At 50.5% G+C, this 21,752-nt stretch overlaps 1 protein-coding gene across 1 annotated transcript in view; it reads left to right on the forward strand.

The window, feature by feature from the left end:
- The window catches only part of TAF4 (TATA-box binding protein associated factor 4), a 67,287-nt gene extending 55,859 nt beyond the window's left edge, over positions 1-11,428 (forward strand). The window contains exon 15 of the mRNA XM_084777919.1: positions 10,003-11,428. Coding sequence (XP_084634045.1) covers positions 10,003-10,170 — 168 coding nt within the window. The 3' untranslated portion in view covers positions 10,171-11,428. The remainder of the gene's footprint in view (positions 1-10,002) is intronic.
- Positions 11,429-21,752: the final 10,324 nt, after the last annotated feature.

Genomic DNA, 21,752 nt, shown 5'->3' on the forward strand with positions numbered 1-21,752 from the left:
TCACATATCAGATGAGATTCCTTGCATATCAGATGCTTATATCACGATTACAGTTAAGAAATAACAACAAAGGATTTCATGGTTGGGGGTCACCACAACCTGGGGAGCTGTGTTAGAGGCTCACAGCATTAGGAAGGTGATAGCACCACAGGTCTATAGGCTCTTTGCAAGTGTCTATCTAGTGAGTGACAGGCTTGCCCTGTCTACCACTTGACGATGGCTGTATTTCTCCTAAGTCTGTGAACACATGCCTTATAGCCTCAGCTTCTCCTCACTGCTCTCCCTCAGTCGTGGACTACTTTTCCTGTTTCGTTGCATATCTAGAGACTGTTGCCTGAACACGGCACCTGGGTCAGATGTGAGGGGCTTATGGGTGGTTTTTCTCTGAAGAATGTGGACTGGTCTCTTGTTTCAGCAGCCACTTAAGTAGTGCCTCATTCACTGTTTATTCTGCTAGTAATCTCTGTAGAGAGGTGGGGCATTTTTCCCCTAGTTTAACACAATACAACATAATACCCCTGTCTGTGTGTGGCTTTTGGCTATTTTAGCAGGAGTCTTAAGGAGTATGACCCTTAACCCTGGGAAGGGGCTTGTCTAAAGTTTCAGCTGAATCCTCGGGTTGCCACCTGACCACTTTGTCTATTTTGCCTTTATCCCCATAGAAACTGATGTCTAGCCGGGTGTGGTAGTGCACGCCTTAGTCCCAGGACCTGGGATGCAGAGGCAGATGGATCTCTGTGAGTTTGAGGCCAGCCTGATCCAGGACAGCCAAGGCTTTTTTTTACACAGAGAAACCCTGTCTCAAAAAGCCAAAAACAAAACAAAACAACAACAACAAAACCAAAAAAAACCCTGCTGTTTGCTTTGCTTGGACAGGCGTGTCCTGCTGTGGACGTATGCAGGTAGACTCTGGGGCTGCTCATAGCAGTGTCGTCAGCAGGGCAGTGTTGTCCCTGCCAAGGGCTGTTGACCCATCCCCAGCCCTAGTGCCAGCAGTGACTCCCAGAGGTGTGCTCTTTTGATGTGAAGACTGTGGTTTGGTGAGAAGTGCCCTAGAGACCCAGGGACATCAATTGAAGGGTAGGTAAGGAGTCTGGGTGTGGGATAGAAGCATGCCTATACAGAATCTGTGTGCAAATGTGCTGCGTGAGCCCATGTGGAATTAGGTTTATTCCTAAGTTAGTTAGAAAGAAGAAAATAAAATTCCTGAACCTCAGTCAGGACCCTGGCTGGTATAAGGACTGAAGTGGTTGTTTGCAGGATCCCAGGCTGGTTCTGCTGTGCACAACTTGTCAGCAAGAGCCTGCAGCAGTATGCAGGCCTGCAAAGCCCACACTAGAAATGAGTAAAAACAAGAAGTGAGTAAAACTTTGGGTAGTAGCAGCGTACCTCAAGAAGGACGTTAGGGGAATTAAAAAGACATTAGTGAACTTTTTCATGTTGAGTGTTTTTGCAACCTGCTGAATTATCCTAAGATGTAAATCCTGGTAACTCACCGCCTAGTTCAGGCATCAGGACTTTGCCAGTTGCCTGAGAAGAGGATCCCTGTGTGCCTTGTCCCCTCCCCCAACTTGTCAGCCCCTGGCTGTGCCCCAGAACTGATGTGTCCTGATGATCATAACCTGAAGAAATCCAAGGCCATGCAGCTAGACCCTGTGGTCTCCCCTGTTTCAAGTGTTTTTAGTTCTGTGGTGTTAGACACACATACACACACACACACACACACACACACACACACACACACACACACACACACACACACTTGCGTGCATGTTTCTTCCCATGGCAAGTGGACCGGCTTGTTTGTATTTAATGTCCTGCAGTGTGGTGCTGGATGTTTCGGGCTTGTCAGACTAGAGAAAGAACCCATTTCTCTGGAAAGTAGAATTTGAAGGCTACAAAATAGGACTGGCATGCTGGAGTCCTCAGATGTTAGAGAATTTAAGTTCGGAGGGACAGGGTTTTCTTGTCTGAGGTGACATTGCTGTCTTTCCTGTTAACAGGGAGAGTCCTGGTTCTCCCTGGCCATTACCAGAGAACTGAGTGGTGCGGCTCAGCCGTTGTTTCTGTGGGTGTTCCAGTCTTTGCCCCAGTTTTCAATGCACTATCCTCACCTTGTCAACAAATGGCACTGTGCCTTGCTGTCCCCTCCTCACCCTTCTTCCTTACCTCCCTGTGTGAGGCTTTGTGGTGCCTCAGTGCTGCTGTTTTCCACTCTCTGGGCCTTTGTGTTAGTTCCCAGAGCAGTGCTCCCCAGCCTCTCCAAGAGCAAGGCCACGGCTTCCCATGGGGCTGCTTCCCGTGCTGACGGCCTTCAGTGCCTCCTGCAGGTGGTCCCTGGCACACAGTTCTCTCAGAGGGTGGCAATTCTCTTTTCGTGTCCTCTGTCTGTTTCTCTACAGGAACTGTCATCTTAGTTTCCTGGGTGGATGTTCTTCCTATAGTCAGCTTCAGGTCTGTATTTAGCAGTGCCTCTGTTAAAGAACTTGGCTGCTTGTGTGTCTTGCTTAAGGAAAGCCTTCTACATGGATGGGCTGGGGTGGTTCCTTGCCACAGAGGCCTGAGGCTCTGAGTTTGATCTCCTGCGTACACACGAGAAGGCAGGTGCTGCCGTGTGTACCCGTAACCCCAGCACTGGGGAGGCAGCACAGGTGAGACAGTGATCGAGAGACCTCATCTCAGATGAAGTGGCCACGCACTTTTGGCCTTAAATGCACACTTGTGCACATGCACCTGAGCATACACATACACACGTCTCCTGGGCATCTTCTGTTTCTTTGCCTGTGCTTGTGGGTTTTGTGTTTGTTTGAGACAGCTGCTCTTGCAGCGCAGACTGGACTTGACCTTGTTTTGTACCTTAGTGTGACCTCAACCCCCCCATCCCCCATCTAGTTTGGGGATCACAGGCATGTGCCTCTGTTTCTACTTTCCTTTCATTATTGTTGTTATTTTGGTTTTTTGAGTCTGAGTTTCTCTGTGTAGCCCTGACTGTCCTGGAACTCTCTCTGTAGACCAGGCTGGCCTTGAACTCAGAGCTCTGCCAGCCTCTGCCTCCCACATGCTGGGACTAACCACAGCCAGCCAGGATCGTACTGTTCTCTCATGCTTATTTTCCTTAGTGTCTTTAGCTTGTTTTATACAATAAACATGTTTTTGTTTGCAGTATTAAGGCTCCTTTAACTAAGGGGTTTGCACATGCTAGAGAAGCTGTCCCCTCTATTGTGTGATAGCCAAGTGTGGGATTCTGTCAGTTAGGCTAAAGTGTCATAGAGCCCCTGGGCAGACATCCGGACATATTGCTGACAGCTCTAAACCTTCATTGAAGGGTCTGTCAGGCTTGTCACTGTAACATCACTGTTGGTATCTGTGGAAGCTCTTGTACTCACCGTGGTTTTGCACTGTGTTGTTGCCTGCATCTGCTCTGGTGTGCTAGTGTTTTCCTGGCTTTTTTAGTAAGTGTATCTCGAGAAAGAGGGCTCGGCCTTCCTTTCTACACCTCAGTTTCTGAGTGACTTGGTCACTGCCTCAGCGGGCCTTGTTTTGTGTCTTGTACTTTCTCACTATCACTTGTTTTTTCTTTTCCAGCTTTGGTGATTTTGAGCTCCTTAGGCTGGTTCTGGATCATTTTTGGTGTCCCGTCATTTCCCACAGTTTACTTGCTTTCCAACACCATAAAGTATTGGCGACTGCATGGCAGCCCCTTTGCGGGAAGCACAGATGTTTTGCTGGAGGTTGTCTTCAGAATGAGCTTGGCACAGGGTGGGTGCTGGGTTCTCTCCAGACCCTCGACAGCACAGGCTACACTCAGCTGAGGGCATGGAGCTGTCTGTGGGCACAGGCTCCACTTACTGCTGTAGCTTCTCCTCACCTCTCGTTTCCTCTGGGACCTGAGTCTCACTGTCCCAGTTGAGCTGCTGTTTGCTCAGTTTCTGGTATGAAGTGAAGTTTCAGAGTATCTGTGCCCTGTGAGAACATGCCACCTGTGAGAACCCACCCTACACAGGTGCTGTGTGCTTAGCCTTACAAGCCTACGAGTTGCCTGAGTTGCCAGAGTGACTCCTTCCTGCTGCTCCAGGGGCCACACTCTCTGAAGCTCAGTAGAGGACATTGTCACTAGTTCAGCCCGGGGTCACATTGCCCATGCTGGCTGAGTCTCGTTATTTTGGGTACAATGTTGCTATGGTTCTATGAGTCAGAACTTTACAAAAGAACATGCAAGGAAGTGCCTGCCTCTTTCCCTTCCCATTCCCATCTCCCATGTGCCATCTTTCCTTCCCTCATGGAAAAGAGACCATGACACTGGTACCCTTGGCCCTTCTGTCAGTTCTCTATGTGTAGTGTGCAGTGTGACATGCACAGTGGCAGGCATGCTGTGGTGCTGAGCTGTTTGGATGCCGCTGTGTTGGGAGGCAGGTGGTGTGAGGCGGGGAGTTCCCATGTGTGTGGGAACAGATTTCTGGCATGGCTGCTAAGTTCCATGGATATGTAGGGTCAGGACCTTGACCTCTGTGTTCTTGATTACTCCTGACAGTGTGGTTTGGGGAAGTCCAGGCCTTGTAGCCTATGGTCAGGGTGTGTTTGTTTCTACCTGTCTTTGGGGGATTTTGCTCCGGAAGGACTGTGTGCCATGTGGTGCAGAAGAGTCCGTAAGTGACACCTGCAGTGCAGGTTGCAGCCAAGCATCGAGAGGCACTGCTTAGGTCAGCATGCTGCCTGACTCCTTTGCCTGCTTCAGCCTCTCCAGCAGCTCGGGTGCCTTCTGACACATCATGATTCGGTGTGGCTAGATCATGCTGTTGGCTTTTTTGTTTGTTTTTTGCTTTCTAAGACAGGGTTTCTCTGTGTAATAGCCCTGGCTGTCCTGGAACTTGCTCTGTAGACTAGGCTGGCCTTGAACTCAGAGATCTGCCTGCCACTGCCTGGGATTAAAGGCGTGTGCCACTACCACCCCGGTAGCTGTTGGGCATTATATCAGCTAAAGTAATTGGGGTCGGGTAGACAGGGCATCTCATGATACCCAGGCTAGCCATGAGTCCTGTACACAGTTGAAATTGACCCTGAACTCTGCCAGTTTGCCTCCACCTCCCAAGTGCTGGGATCACAGGATGCACTACCATGCCTGACTCAACTGAAAACTTGCTGACATCAGGTTGAGCTCATTAGACTTGTTAATGTGAGCAACAGGGTTAGTGTCTGCTTGTCATGCTGTATATGATTACATGTGTTTTTATTTGCTGTGTTCTTTTATGAGTTAGAGTTTTGTCTTGATTTTTGGTATGTGTGCATGTGTCTGTGTGTGGTGCTTGCACAGAGTGTCGCACACATGACTTCAAGTATGCAGAAGCTGGAGAAGGAACCAAAACCTTGCTATTTGGGGGAGGCTGGCAAGCTGGCCAGTAAATTCCTGGGATCTGTCTCCTCACTCCTAGTGCTAAGTGTCAGGCACGTGGAACCGTGACTGGCTCTTTACATGGTGCTGAGAACTGAACTCTGACCCTAATTCTTTTTTTTTCCCCTCGAGACAGGGTTTCTCTGTGTAGCCTTCTGATCCTAATTCTTGTGCTGCAAATGCCCTTACCACTCAGCCATCTCTAGCCCCCTCTCAAAAATAAACTAACCAAATTTTCTTTTATCTTTAGAAAAACATTTTGTTGCCAGGTGTAGTGGCGCATGCCTTTAATCCTAGCACCCGGAAGGCGGAGGCAGGTGGATCACTATGAGTTCAAGGCCAGCCTGGTCTACAAATTGAGTCCAGGACAGAGCCAAGGCTAACACAGAGAGACCCTGTCTAAAGAAAAAGAAAAACATTTTGTTTTTGTTCTTTTGGGAGAGGGGTAGGGCTTTGAGACAGGGTTTCTCCGTGTAACCCTGGCTGTCCTGGAACTCACTGTGTAGACCAGGGCAACCTCAAACTCAAGATGCATTTGCCTCTGCCCTCTGACACCGGGATTGAAGGTGTACCACACTATTCCTGATTTCTTTACAGTTTTTGATTTACTGACTTGGCTATAGCTCAGGCTGACCTTGAACTCATGACCTTCTGCCACCCAAGTACTGGAACAGCAGGTATTCCCTTCCACCCTTGCCTCCTTTGTGAAAGCTGTCCTGCTAAGGAAGGCTTACATTTGTGTTCTTTTGTCCTTAAGCAGGTTTTAAATGCCCCTAGCCTCACAGTTGTTTTCTTAGTGTAATGGAGTCTTCTCTTCAGGCCTCTGCCTCCCCTGCTCACTTATGACTGTGTGAGGCAGGCCTCTTGTCGCTGTTTTCCTTTGCAGCTAAAATCTTACATGTTAGAGGGAGATAAAGCTGCCTCCAGCCACTCAGCTGTGCTCCTTGCTGCTGTCACCCAGTGCTGGAGATCACACTGTTTTGACTGTCATGTTGTCTAAAGGCACAGGTGCCTGTTTCTCTTGCCTTGGTAAGTTACTCTTTGAGAGCTGTTGTCACTGCCTTGGTGCTGCTGGGCCCTTGCTGTGCTGCAAGCCTTGCTCTTTCAGTTTACATAGTTCCAGACTTTCTTTGCATGGTTGCCTTTCTGGCCATCATTACTCTGTTTTCCTTCTCTTTTCTGATTTTCTTTCTCCTTTTCCTGGACTTGCTTATCACTCATTATGTGTTCACCTTGGCCTTTCTCCCTGTGGTCACTCTGTTTCTCCTTCTCTGTGAGATCAGTGCTTCTGACCTCTGACCTCTGGGGCCTGTTGCTCATAGGCAGAGTGCTGCTGCCCTTGGTCACTTCATCTGTGCCCAAGTGTGGCATGTGGTGTTCTGTTACTCGTGGGGTGATGGTGCCCTCTCCTGGTAGTACTGGGAACTCTCTCTGTGTTGTACCACAGACCTGCCAGTGTCTACTGACTATGGATGCTTGTTTTGCAGGCCCTGAACCTCTCTCCTTTCTTCTCCTTTATCTCTCCCATATGTGGAAGGTTCTGTTTTGCCGTCTGAGGACCCACTGCCACCTTGTGAGGGATCTTTACTCACTGCCTGTGTTTGGACAATTTGGACACATGTCCTGGGTTCTTGCATTCTCAAGTCTCCCACGTGTGTCCACCTGTTTTGAGCACCCTTGCCAGGAGTGTGGTCCCATTGCTCTTCTAACACCCCTGGCTTTGTGTGGGGCAGTGTCTCTCAGGGTTTCATTAGTGCTTTGCACTGGGGAGGTGCTGAGCCTCTTAGAATTGATGTAATTTCTTAGCGGGCATCTGGGTGTTCATGACTGTTCTTCAAATGCTCTGCAGGTGGGCGTGGCTTCCAGAGGTGCTGTCTGTAAGGGTGGAGCAGAGCTGGGGCCATCGATTGTCTGCTGTGTGTAGGTGGCACTCCCGAATGCTGCTCTGACCTGAGGGCCTGCCATTATCTAGCTGATCAGGAGACACTGGTGCAGATTTGGGGTCTTAAGAGTTTTCCCCAGGAACCCTCACTTTGTTCTGGGGTACAGAGCTCGACTCTTACCAGAGTAGTATTCCTTGGTGGAGAAAAGCATCAGATTGCAGCCTTGTAGTCCTGTGACCTTGGGGAGGAGATGAAACCTAGTGTTTCCTTAGGATAGAGAACTACTTTTTGCTATACAGGGTCTGTGTTTAGCAAGCTGGCCTTACTATAGCAAGCTAGAGAGCCAAGAGGCAGACTCACCCTTTTATTTAGCCTTTCAGTAGCCTTGGATGGGGCCAGGTGGGGAACTGCAGCATACACTCAGGAGGCCCAGACACATGGACCAGGGAGAGTTCCTCTGGTGCCTCCACCATGTGTTCATGTCCCCGTCGCATGTCGTCTGTTTCCATGCCCACCCTCCTCAAAGAGTTCTCTGAACTGTAGTTACCATGTTACGGTTTCATTGTTTATGTGGATGACAGCAAACGCCTTATTCCTATGGGTCCCTGTATTGGGCTATGAGCAAGAGCTTCAATCCCAGGAGCCAGGAATACATTCCATCCCCGACTGCGCCAGGACTCCCCAGCTAAGGGTCCCCAGGGGCCTCCAAGATGCCACGGGGTGTATGGCCTGCGTGTGCTCCTGTACCCTGTGAAGGTTCTGGATGTACTTGGGTGCCACATAGTCTTGTAAGGACCTCAGGTCAGGTGGTCACAGTCCTAAGGCTGAGGGCAGCCTCTTCTTGCTGTGGCCAATCCTGTGTGTGCTCAAAAAGGGTGTTGCATCAATCTGCACCTGTGCCTTAGCTGCACTTGCGATTTTACAACCCAAGTCTCACCTTGCTGCTTAGGAGGCCTTAGAAGACAAGTGAGAGTTTGTGGTGTCCTCACCTGACAGCTCAGGTTGAGTGGGTCCAGCAGGTGTGCACCAGGCTGGAGGCCCCGGGTGGATGAGGAGACTACATGAAGCTGTCTGGGCTTCCTCAGTGTCAATACTTGCTCATCAGCAAGTCTGGGGCACCGGTTTGGTCCTGTTTGTCTCAATCTCCAACTGTTAGTGCTTCTTAAGTATTGCATCTATGATGAGTGCTTCCCCCTCATCCCAGCCGTCGGCTGTTGAGCCTGAAAGTAGAGGTGTGAAATACGGCCTGGCACAGCCTGCTGCCCAGGCTGCGTCTCCGTGGGCCTGGCCACCACCTCGTCACCACCTGAGTTTCTCTTGGGCCCAGAGTCAGGGTGATTCGGGTCAGGTATATAGCAAGTGCAAGAAGAGTGGAGCACACGTCTGGAAACGGGAGGCAGTTGGATCTCGACCTGCTCCAAGGCACCAGGACCCTGACTCCGCTGCGCTCAGCCGTCCCTTCTCTTGCTGCTTCTGTTGCAGAGCCCTCCTCTTTACTGGCTTCCTTCCCAGCACTGGCTGCTTGCTCCTATCTAGATCAAGACCCATTTGAAGGAAGCTCATGTGCCCGCTGATCCGGCTGAAGCCCGAGGCGGCTGTGGGAGACCGACTGTTTACTCATTCCTACCAGCTGCTCATTTTCACTGTGGCCCTTTAAGAGGCCACATGACCTCATGATGAAACACTACTTAGGGGCTGTTACTGCCAACAAAATCCAAGGACATTGTCCACCGAAAAGGATATGGCTAGCAAAGTTATGGTGTAGACTGGGGACAAAGATGGACAGTGGTGGCTCCCAGCATCTCAAGAAAAGTACCCTGTCTTCATTTGGATGGTTATATGCATGAAGAAACCGTGGCCAGGTCATGCAGGCACGATTGTACCTGGCCGGCTTCCTGTGACTGCCACCTCCTGGCATCAGGGGCCCCCGTGGCCTCACGGGTAGAACATGGTACTTCCAGTTTCTAAAGCTTTGACTATGGAGGCACAGTAGGGGTGCCACAGCAGCATGTACACGTGAATGTGCAGCAGCAGTCTAACCAGCAGGACACACCTCTGGCTCTTGACTGAGTAGAAGAGCTGCCCGTTGGCATCGAGCGGTCTGAGCCCAGCAGGGGTCAGATGGAGGCGGTGATGAGGTAGACAGCTAATGCCACCTCCTCAACCATCTGTGACTCTGAGCAGGAAGAACTGGGCTGGCTCCCTGGCTCCCTGGTCGCCCAGGGGACGGGTCTGCAGCAGGGCCTGGCCAGGGGAGCAGGGAGCCCCATCCCTTGGCCATGGATCACCGTCATAACCGCTGAGCAGTCAGCCTTACCCACTGACCAGCAGCCTGCCCAGCCCAAGAATTCAGGCCTAGTGCTTCTGTCAGCCAAGCAGGGATGGGACAATCCCAGGTGTGGCATCGAGTGTGATCTTTGGTCTCCTCACCTGAGCCTCTTGGGCTGTACTGTGCTGTGATGGTGTGGAAATTGGGCAGCGTGCTTCAGAGGCTCGGATGGAAAGCCATGCTTTGTCTCTGGGCACTTCAGGGTGCTGCCCAAATGTGCTGTAGCGGGGAGTGGGGCCTCCGCCCTAGTTAGGGCCTTCACAGTTATCTCCAGTCCTAGGTTGTGGATGGGGCTTGGCCACGCCTGTTTCCTTCAAAGCCAGGGCTCTTGGGATACTTGACTCACCCCCCCCCCCCCCACCTCCCACTAATGCACTTCTCTTCTCCTTTCTTGTCACCAGGGCTCAGGCCCAGGCACAGCAGTCCCAGGCGGCTCCGGCGTGGGAACCCCCAGACAGTTCACACGGCAAAGAATCACGCGGGTCAACCTCAGGGACCTCATATTTTGTTTAGAAAATGAGCGAGAGACAAGCCATTCACTGTTGCTCTACAAAGCATTCCTTAAGTAACAGGATGAGCCGGCGTTTCTGATGGGACGCCTCGGACGTTTTTATATATTTGCAGATTACGCCTTTTTGTAACAAGCAAACGGGATATTGTTTAAAAACAGCCACCTCTTTACAATGGAGCAGTTTTATACTCCTGTTTCTAAATCAGCTCTTCAGTGCAGCAGCAATCGTGTCTGCAGCAGAGAGAGTACAAAGGCCTGTGGATGCTCTTACAGGACAGCTGACCGAGCTCATCCTCGACTGAGTGGCCTTCTTGCCAAACAAGCCATATTTAAAGACTATGGAAGCGCTTAGCAAATAATTAGCAGTTGCTCATCCTGTGTGCGTTTTGGTTCAGTTCACTCTGACTCACCCACTAGGTGTACGTCTACAGCCGGTGACCTCATTCACTTATTTTACTGTTGTAGCAGTCAGTTGGCGAAGCAAACTGATTTTTAGACTATTTATCACCCCACCCCCTACCCCGTCCCTTACCTTCCTTCTACATGAAATTCCCCAGGAATTCAACCTCCAAGCAGGTTACTTTCTGCTAGGAGGCCGGGGCGCAGCACCTGTACAAATGCATTTTATTTGCTGCAGTTTGGGAGCTGTAAGGCTTTTGAAGGAATCGAAAAACCCTTTCAGCATAAATGTGTTTTACTTGCACTGTGTTTTTAGCTCAGAGTGAAAACCTAGATAAAATAAAATCAGAGTTGAGAAGAATCAACAGACTGTTTCTCAGTGTGGATCAAGTGTTGGAAATGGTCGGTGTATTTTGTCAGTAATTGTACATAATTTTTGGCACATAACATAAAATGGCTATGTAAACTATAATTATTTTGCTAAGAGACTGTATGCAAGCTGTGGCCAACCTTACAGGCGTCCAGAGCAAAGCCCCTTCTTTGTACCTATTTTTTTATTACAAATATACTAATTGGTTCTTTATATTTTCAGAGGTTATTGTATTAAATTGTCTATTGATAGTACTTTTATGACTGTAAATACTTTGGCTTTCTCCATGTGGATTCTCATGTTAGACTTTAATTCGCACGTGTGAACTGAACGCTGATCAGTATTTTTTACCAACACCTGAGAACTGTTACACCTTTCATTTTATCTTTTAGGAAATCCCTGTCTTTCCATTTTTTCATGTAAATTTTGCACAGTTACTTGTTCATATGTAAATATTTTACTTTCAAAAATGAAGTTTTTAATTGCTATTGTTTTATATAGGATTGAAAGAAAATTAACTCCTTTATTAAAAACAAATTTATCTGTATTTGTCGAGCCTATTTTTCCAGTTTCTGAGTTTCTGATCATGCCATCAAGACTCCTCTCTGGTCCTGCTGAAGCTGGGCCTTAACTATGAGGGCAGCCCCTTAGGGCTGGAGACGGGGCCCTGTGCTTACTCTGTCCACCAAGAGAGGTTGTGTTCCTTGCACTCCAGGCCTTGTCTTGGGAGCCTGGCTGCACGTGGACAGATGGGGCAGGTGGAGTTCGGGATAGTCACACTGAACCATGCCTCAGCAGAGTGGAATTTATTCAAGGTCCAGCCACCTGAGTCAGTGTAACTGGAGCTGGTCCCTGGGTAGAGCCTCTGCCCACCTGGTGTTAAGGCCCTGCAGGCAGGCAGGCGGGCTTACCTAAAGCTGCTACCCCCATAGCATCTCCGCTGTCTTGATCTCCTATAGCTGTAGTGATGAAGGACACAGACCAGACACCATGGACAAACCTCCTCAGGTCCTGGCTGGATGGCTGGAGGCCTGAGGTCCAGGTGGCAAGGGTTGGCTTCTAGGGTTTTGTGGTGGCCCTGGGCATACAGAACAGCACTCTCTCTCTGCCTTCCCTCTGAGCAGCCCCTGGCCTGTGTCACTTTGTGCTGAGGCTTCCCTTTCTGTCAGAACAGTCTGCTTGGGCCAAGGAAACCCAAGAAACATCATGTTAACCTGATTGCTGTAGCAAAGACCTCATCTCCAAATTCAGGCACATTTAAGGTCCTGGGGTTGGGATGCCACCATAACCTTTTAGGCTGGGTGTGGGGGACCCACACAGTTCAACACAGGGAGCCTAGAATATTGAGAAGTGTGAATAATGAGACCTAAAGTTTGAGGGCGGAGGCAGGCTATTGTGGCGGGCGGTGTGTTTGTGGGGTGACGTCCCTGTGGCCTCACTGCTCTTGTTTCTTGGCTTCCTGGCCTGCACTTGACTGTGTAAAGGACACTGACTTTCTGTGCTAGTAGCTGACTTTGCTTTCCCTCTCTTGCTCTTCCTGCTTGTCCAGTCCTCCAGGACAGCCACAGTGAAGATTTAGTCTGTGCCCAGGTGAGATGACCCCTGCAGTGGTGGTAGAGCCCCCAGGCTCTTCCACAGTTGGGTTCTTGAGTCACTTGACACTTGAGCCCTGCAGCGTGACAGGAGTCCTTCCAGGCCCCATTCAGCTCTGTGTGTACATCAAGGGATAGAGGGCAGTGTTGTAAGTTTCTCTTGTCAAGGACAGGGAAACCACAGGACTTCCGTTCTCACTCCTCCTCAGGGCACTGGTGGCTCCCATCAGGCCAAACTTGGAGAGGAAGAACATGAAGTAACAATTGAAGGTGACATGGTTGAGGGCAGGGAAAATGGATGCTTGACTGAGGCACTGTAAACTTGGTGCCACACGCGAGGCCTGTGGTCAGCTTGTGATTCTGCGCAAATGAACAAATGGTTAGAAAACTTGGAAGCGTGCTGTTGACAGCAGCACACAACAGAGCGTGCCTAGAATGCATTTCACGAAGGCTGTGTATGATTACTAGCTTCCTGTTGCGTGACAACATGTCTGAAAGAAGTAACTTAAAGGAGAAGGGTTCGAAGGTGCCGTCCGCCATGGCAGGAAAGTCAAGGTGGGAGGAGCTCGAGGCTGCTGGTCACAGGCTTCCGGCCAGAAGCAGAGGGTGGACGCATGCTCAGCTCGCTGTCCCCACTTACGCAGTCCAGGATCCCAGCCACGGAATGATGCCACCCACTGCAGGGTCTCAATGGAATCAAGACAACCACCCACAGATATCCTGTCTCCCAGGTGATTCTAATTCTGTCTAGTTGATCATGCTGAACATCCCAAGATCCTCAGGCCAGAGCTGAACTCTGTGCAAACCCCTAGGCCAGTGGTTGTCAGCCTGTAGGGTCAAGACCCACACAGGGGTCACATCAGATTGCCATTTGCATTACAGTTCATAACAGCAGCATTACACTTATGGCGTAGCAATAAAATCACTGTGGTTGGGGGTCACCACAACATGAGGATTTATATTAAAGAGTCACAGCGTTGGGAAGGTTGAGAACCACTGCCCTAAGTGGGGCAGTGCCAGGAGATTTTGCAGAACCATAGTCTAGATTCAGAGACTGACTTGGAGACAAGGGCTTAGAACAGCTGAGGAGACTGCTGTCCTGCCTCATGGGGCAGCCTCATGGTGCTGTGTTCAGTGATAGGGTGGGGGCCGGTCAACAGCAGGCTCTCAGGTTGTGCAGGTTGTGTGGGTCATGGGGCTTTTGCCAATTATGGCCACGAGGTGGAGGGTGGTCAGCATCCAGCCTGTTGTCATGGTCACATGTCTGGTTTCTGTAGCCAAGTGCTTCTTTCTTGAAGGGAAGATTCACGGCCATTCTTAGTCTGGCCTGTCTGTGGTATTTACTGATCCATAATAAACAATTCAAATATTGGAGACGGAGGAGGCATCAGTGCCCACTGAATTTCTCTGAAGTGTATTAAATTTCTGAAAAGTGAGATGTTACTTGGTGTCTTGAGATTGCTAAGTCATAGAGCCAGACAAGAAATAAAGTGGAACATAATTCCTTTTTAGAATTAAAAAAAAAAAAAAAAAAGATATCCTTCTGAAAATAAGGCAAACAGCAGCAGCCTTGGAAAATAGTGTACCTGACAAAGGAGTAAGATCCTGCAGCTTGGGCAGACAAGGTGGCTTAGTGGGTAAAGATGTTTGCCACCAAGTCTGCTCACCTGCATGGGGGAAGGAGAGATTAACTCACAAGTTGGTCTCTGACCTCCGCATTTGTTCTTTGGGAAATGTGTGTGCATGCCACCTGTGTATGCATGGTGGCATGCATGTGTGCGCGCACGCATGCACACATGTGAGCCCTGAAGCCTGGTAGATGACTTTTCACTTTTCTCATTGCTTTGTCTAGAATATGTGTTCTTTGGTGCATGCATGTGCGCTTGCTTACCCGCCCTCCCAAGAAACAAGTAGGGAAGAGTTCATTTTGCCTAAAGCTTGCGGGTGCATCATTGACATCGTGGGCGAGTCATGGTGGCAGGAGCCTCAGGCAACTGGTCACACTGCACCCAGTGAGGAAACGGAGACGTGGCTCCCTTCTCATTCACTCCAGGGACCCCGCCCATGGGCTAGATCTCACTGACCTGACCTGATCTAGAGCCCCATCCACAGACAAGCCCAGAGGCTTGCCATCTCCTTTCCCTAGATCATCCTGTACGGTTGGCATCATTAACTGTTCCCCCCCCACACACACCTTTGGTGGGGCAGAGCCCGGGATCTTAGTGCTTGGAATCATTTGTACTTGATAAAGTTCAGAGGTTCCCAAAGGGCTAAGAAGTTCAGGTAACTGAGTGTCCCATAGCAACACCCAAGAACATGTACACGGACACAAATATCCATTACCTAAGAAAGGTTGAAGTCACAACATCTGGTCACCAGCCCAAGTTCCCAGGCGCTCGAAGAAGCAGAAACAGAAGAAGTGAGGAGAAAAAAAAAAAAAAACCCAGCCAATTAAAACAGACCTAGAGATGTGACAGGTATAGTGGTACAGGAAGAAACCTGGCCGTTGAGGAATCTCAGTGGTGGAGAAGTGGGGGGAGGCTGAGGAGAGGCAGTGAAGGTGCCCACAAAGTCTCCCCAGCTACTGGGTGCTGCTGCTGCTGAGTAGTGTTTGAGTCTCTTCATGTAGTCCTGACCTGAAAGCTGGGAGCTAGATGCTTAACTGTTGGACTGTCTCTCCAGCATGAGGAAATTTTGATTTGTCTTTCTTTTCTTTTTTGGTTTTTCAAGACAGGGTTTCTCTGTGTAGCCTTGGCTGACCTAGATTCGCTTTGTAGACCAGGCTGGTCTCGAACTCACAGCGATCCGCCTGCCTCTGCCTCCCAAGTGCTGGGATTAAAGGCATGCACCACCACCGCCCGGCTTGATTTGCTTTTCAATCATGGGAAATATGAAGGAAAAAAGCAATATCGAGACATGTCATACTCAGTAGAAAAAGGAAAAAACTGAAGGGACAATATAAGAACATTCTGTTGGGAGAACTGCAAGCAAGGACACGGTGGCACGGCATACTTGACGCACTGGAAGAAAAAAAAATACAAATCTTTACCCAATGAAATGCCTTTTTAAAAAAGAGGGTGAAAGGCTTTCAGAAATGGCAAAATTAAAAGTCTTCTTGGGGGGCCACCACACAAAAATGGGATGTCATCTCAGATATCAGGTAGTGTTGTGTCCCCCAGAGAGGCACAAAGGACTGGAGAGATGCATTTGAAGGCCACTAAATAGCAGACCATAAAGAGAAATACCAGAGACAAGATCTGAGCGGAGAAGCCGCCAGAGCAGATGTGTCCGTAGAAAGATGCCTGGCCACTGGCTGCTACAGGTGACAGCACACTGGAAGAAAACGTGATGGCTAGATGCTGGAGGGCCAGAGCCTGTGTGTGGGTGTGCGCTTCTAACCATTGTGGGACCGCGTGGAGGTTTCCTGGTAAAAGGCTGTCCCAGCAGACACTGCAAGTGAGTTCACCCAACAGGGGGCTTCAGTGAGTGACAGTGAGACAGTGACAGGTGCTTTTCTGGGCAAGAGGATGTGTACCAAAAAGAAAAAAGAAAAAAAAAGAGGATGTGTACCAGGTTTATCTGTTATGGCCTGGAGCTCTTTGTAGGTGCAGATGCTGGGGATACCCTGAGGGACAGAGACTCTGACCATGCTGTGGGGTAGGGGTGAGGCTGTCCTTTTTTTTTTTTTTTTTTTTTGAGATAGGGTCTCTCTGTGTAGCCTTGGCTGTCCTGGACTCGTTTTGTAGACCACACTGGCCTTGAACTCACAGGGATCCTCCTGCCTCTGCCTCGAGTGCTAGGATTAAAGGCGTGCGCCCCCACACCCAGCTGAGGCTGTCCTTTTTGTGTCTGGGCCATCCTGTGAGAAACTAGAGGCTGGGCTCCTGCTGGCTAGGCAAGAGTAAGACTGGGGGAAAGTGTTCACTTCCTATTACTCCCAGCCAAGCGAGCCAAGCAAACACCAACTTCATGCCACTGAGGCAGTTGGCCCTCCTGGCTGAGACTCCTCCAGGGTGGCACAGCCCTTGGGCATTTTTGTTTTTATTTGTTAATTCATTAGTCTGATATATGCAAATCACAAAATAGACAAAATTATCCAAAGTGTGAGAACTCAGGACTCCCACATGGACATTAAACAGCAATAACAGGCAGCCGCCCCCTGCCTCACCTCTCAGCTGCCTGGGCTTAGGGCTGTGCGTGCGCAAATGTGGATATGGGTGTATCGTTACACCCACGTGGGGGTCAGAGGCCACTCTGTGATGTCCATTCTCTTCTCCTGTCATGTGGCTTCCAGGGATCAAACGCAGGGTGTCAGGCTGGAACAGCAAGATTTATTTTACCTGCTTAGCCATCTTGCTGGCCTTTTTTTTTTTTTTAATTGTAGGAGTTTGGCATGCTGGCGCACACCTTTAATCCCAGCACTTGGAAGGCAGAGGCAGGAGGATCTCTGAGTTCGAGGCCAGTCTGGTCTACAAAGCAAGTCCAGGACAGCCAAGGCCAAACAGAGAAACCCTGTCTCAAAAACAAACAAACAAACCCCCAACAACAGCAACAACAAAACTTTTTAATTGTATTTATTTTTTAATGTTGATGATTGTGTCCGGCTGAAGAATGGTCTCTAAAGATGTCAAGACCCGGTCCCCTAGCCTGTGGACTGGGTCTTCAGACACAAGAACTCTGTGAACGGAATCAGGTGAAAGGCTCAGCGGGGCATTCTGGATTGGTCCCCAACAAGTGTTCTCCTCGAGAGAAGGATGCTGAAGGAGGGGGGACTGGAAGGGTAACCAAAGGATGGAGGCATGACCCCTGTGTCTACAGTATCTCACACCACTTAGGGGGCCCTGTGGTGGTTAGCAAGAGGCCAGTGTAGAGTGGTCTTGGCAAGTCAGCAGCATCCACATCACCTCAGCCCCGCCCAGTCTGCGAATGCCGTTTCCAGTCAAGCCGGCCAGTGTGCTTTCCTGCCATGATGGCATGGAAGATCTTCCTGAGCCTCCACTCTGCTTAAGGCGGGGAGATGCTGGAAGGACTGGATGTAGCTGGAGCGGTGTGTGTGTGTGTGTGTGTGTGTGTGTGTGTGTGTGTGTGTGTGTGTGTCTATATGCTAGGGGTGGTAAGGACCAGTTTGCGGTAGGTGCTGTGTTCTTGCTGTCTAGCCCCCAGACACCTCCAAAGTGTACGGGGTTAAGGAGCCATTTCTTCAAGGCTGATTTTGTCATTTTCCCCCAGAAAATTGTGAGGACTGAGGGATAAGAGTCATGAGGTTTAAGGGATGGATATCTTCTTTAAAATATATTTTAAAAAACTTTTAGTTGGATGGTAGTAGCACATGCTTTTAATCCCAGCACTCCAGAGGCAGAGGCAGGTGGATCTCTGAGTTGAGGCCAGCCTGGTCGACAGAGTGCACTCCAGAAAAGCCAGGGCTACACAGAGAAACCCTGTCTTGAGAAACAAAACAAAATTATGTGCCTGGGTGTTTGTCTGCATGTCTGTGCTCCACATGTGTACAGGGCCTGTGGAGTGGAAATTTTGTTTAGCAAGGACTCTGGAAGGTCTTCCCACAGAGGACTCCATGTGACTCAGGTCCACATGGATGTGTTGGTGTGTCAGCATGGCTGGCTGTGCCATGCAGGGGAGCCTGCTTGGATTAAGGTCTTGCTTGGTACCTCCCTGTGCTCCCCTCAGCCATGGGAGTGCATCAGACAGTGCCTGAGAGCCTGTGATAGGCCCAAGGAGGGCAGTGTGGTGTGTGCGTGCGTGCGTGCACATCGGTGGGTGTGCAGGGTCCCTGAAGGTGGCTGAACCAGGTCTCCATCACATGCTGCCTCTGAGTTTGTTGATAGCTGCCTCTAAGTCAATACCAGTTAGGAGGCTGTGCCCAGTGTAGGCCTGTGAGCTGGCGGCTCGGGTCTCTGACACCTGTAGCAGAGGAGGACAGAAACTTCTGTCTAGGGAAATCCAAGAGTCTCTGGGCTTCCAGAAAAAGGCCTAAGCTGGACTTTACAGGTCATTTCCCCAAACTCTGCCTCTAGGCCAAGTACTCTGCCCAGTGCTGGGAAAGGGGGTCCTCACTAGACCCTCTGGCCCAATTCACATCCTGGGACTGCACCCTGGGAGGCTGGTTGTGGGTGCGTGCTCCTCGCTGTCTTTCCCAGCTAGAGCAGTTGCCTAGTTGTAAATGTTAATAGCTGCTCGGGGGCCCTCAAAATGAGCACTGGGCTAATTGATCCTGCAATTACCAGCTGCACTGTAATTAACTGTGTAATTTGTTGTTGTTGTTGTTGTTGTTGTTGTTGTTGCTATGCAAGTCATTGTGGATGTAAACTTGTGCCCAAGCAAAGGCTGATGTCCTGTCAGAACGCTGACCTTTCCCCAGAGGTGTTGCCTGAAGGAGCCCAGAATGAACCATTTCTTTTTTCAAGGAAGGCTACGTCTTCAGGGAGAGACTGGCCTGGGCTTGGGTCCGAGGTATTATTACCCTGCAGCTGACCCCTGTGCGGCACACTTCTCAGACCCTGAGACTTCTCAAGTCAGGGCCCAGCCTCTGTGGGTTCCTGTGGCTATGGAGGTGTGGGCTGCTGCTGAGGTCTGCTAGTAGGGCCTCGGGCTAGCGGGGAGAGGACACATAACTGGGTCACTTGGAAAGATTGCTTGCCCCAAAGCCAGTGAAGGGGCCCCCTGTGGGAATCCTAGGCATGCTGGCATGGCACGGGAGAGAGCAGCAGGTGTGCCTGAGGGACAGGACACCCTGAGTGACAGATCCACCTGTGCTTCCAGGGACTGGGCTTTTGGTTACATCCTGACACAACTGTCTGCTGGTCTTGGTGTGGCCTGTGTTCAACGTGAGCCTCTCAGGAAAAGCTACACAGGGCTCTCTCATCAGCGATGCTCAGTCTGCTCCCGGGAGTGGGGATGGGCAAGAGTCTTGTTCTTGCTTTTGCGGTGTTCCTTGTCACCAGGAGGGTGAGGCATCTTGAGTGGGCCCAGTAGAGTCATGTTAGCTGAGGCCCAGGATACTGAGGAGGAACTCCAGCTAGGAAGGCTGGGGTATCAGGGGCCCTGAACCTGCGGACAACAGATGGTTCGTCTATAAGAACTTGTGATGCATGGCCCGGCCAGGTTCTCACCCTTACCAAGCTGCTAGCAAAGGGTCCGGCTACACTGGTCAGGTACAGGTTGCTGTGACTGAAGCCTGGTTTTCCAAGCCAGGAAGAATTGGAGTGGAGGCCTGTGTCCTTCCAGGCCTCCAGCCAAGATCAGGCCCAGGACTATGGGTCTTTTCCTGGTACTGTGGGGGATAAGGTTTCATACACACACACACACACACACACACACACACACACACACACACACACACACACACACAGAAAGCCCAGGCCACAGCATGAGTTCACACCTGGGAAACCCTGGTCTAGCCCACAGTCCCCACTTACTTCTGAGTGCAGCCACTGCTGGCTCATGGGCAGCTGGGGACCAAGACAGTGTAGACAAGGAGGCACCTCATCTCCAGGGACCTGAGAGACCTGGTTTGTTCCAGGGAGGGATACCTGCTGATGTTTGTCTCAAGGAGGCAGAAACACCAAATCAAGGACACAGAGGCTCACCGCGCAGCTCTATGCTTGGCAGAGAAACAGGTAGATAGAGAGAAGAAGAGAGGAGAAAGGCCTTCAGAGTGCTGAGAGGGGCTGCCAGCTGTGGGTTGGCATCCCCCATGATGCTCAGGGATCTGGGTCTCTGGCTGGTTCTGTGGAGGGAGGAAGTGAATCCCAAAGGTTAGCGCTACCAGGTAGACCCTGGCCGTGAGTACACAAGACCCACAGCTGCTGTGGCATCCACACAGCAGTTTGGCTGTCAGCTGCTTGAGCATACATGGTGTTCTGGCCTCTGGTGCTGGTGTCTTTGTGTCGTTATAACAGAATGACTGAAACTAAAGGCTCACAGTTCTGTTGGTTGCCAGTGCCAAGAGCAGGCCTGGCAGGATGGTGTCTGACAGGGACCCTGTGTGCTTCCATATTGGTGCCTGCTGTGCCCCCTGGTGTGACACTGCGTCCTCCCAGTAAAGGGTGGGTGACCAGTGTGTGAAGCATTTGGGGAAAAGTCTCTGTAGTGTGGGAATGGACTCTGAATTTGTGGCTGTGGTGATCCGCGCAGGTGTCACGTTGAGCTGGAAGCTGTTGGGAGCCAAATCCTTGCCTGGAGGCCACATGCTTCTCTTCCTCCTCTCAGCTTCCGGTTCTGTGGAGCTAACAGAGGAGCCTGATATGGCAGACTTGTCCCTGTTTGCTCCTCCACCACATGTGTGTTGGAGTGGGGAGGAGAGTAGGGCATCTTCTAGAGTCCTTGGAGAGGACTGGAGTCCATGAAGATGGGGGCGGGGAGCACCCCTATTCATTGATCACCATGCTGCAAAGTTCTGGAAGGTGCAGAGAACGAGGCCTGGACTCAGCTCCCCAAGTTGCCCTCTGGAGACCATGGGAAGCTGGCTCGAGGTAGCCCATATGCCTGCGGGGAGCAGGGCGTGGCAGCCATCTAAGTCCCAACAGTAGGGGTGTGCCACTGACATGACGTGTGACCACCACCTGCTGTTCCCAGTAAGCGGAAGCCTCAAACTCTGATGGACAGAGTCCTGCCTGACCTGTCCTGGAAATCCTACGTGGGAGCATGGATCCTCTCTCGTTCGTGCCTGGAACAGGGCAGTGTGAGGTAGGAGGAGGAAGAGGTGAGGGAAGAAAAGTGCAGATAGCCAGAGCTGAGGGCGAACTGAGGCCCAGCAGTAGACTGGGAGGAGTAAGGTGGAGGAGAGCGGACTCCTGGGGGCTAGGTGAGCTCACAGTGAAGGCAAGAGATGTCCAGGGCGCTCAGCTCAGCCTTGAGTGGTATTCTGGGTTGTGGTTCCCGATAATTCCAGTGGTATCTAGGATGGGTTGCACTGAAAAATGTAGTGACTACAGGCCTGTTTGTATGCATGCATGTACACACCAACATATACAGGTGAGCATGCATGTGTATGTTTGCATATAGACGTGTGTGTGTGTGTGTGTGTGTGTGTGTGTGTGTGTGTGTGTGTTGGCACTCTAGGATAGATTTGACTATGCCCCATGACAGAGGAAAGAATCCCTGTACCCAGGCTGTGCATTCACCCCTCAGTCCATTGTGGGTCCCAGGACCCTGCTGTTCATCACAGATTGACTTCAGCCAGCTCCCTCTGAAGACACATTAATTTTTTTAATACAAAGTGGACCCGTACAAAGCTCCAAGGTATTATTTGGGCAGCAGTAC

The sequence above is a fragment of the Acomys minous genome (assembly GCF_964271855.1).
Source record: "Acomys minous genome assembly, chromosome: 3".
Taxonomy (NCBI): Eukaryota; Metazoa; Chordata; class Mammalia; order Rodentia; family Muridae; genus Acomys; species Acomys minous.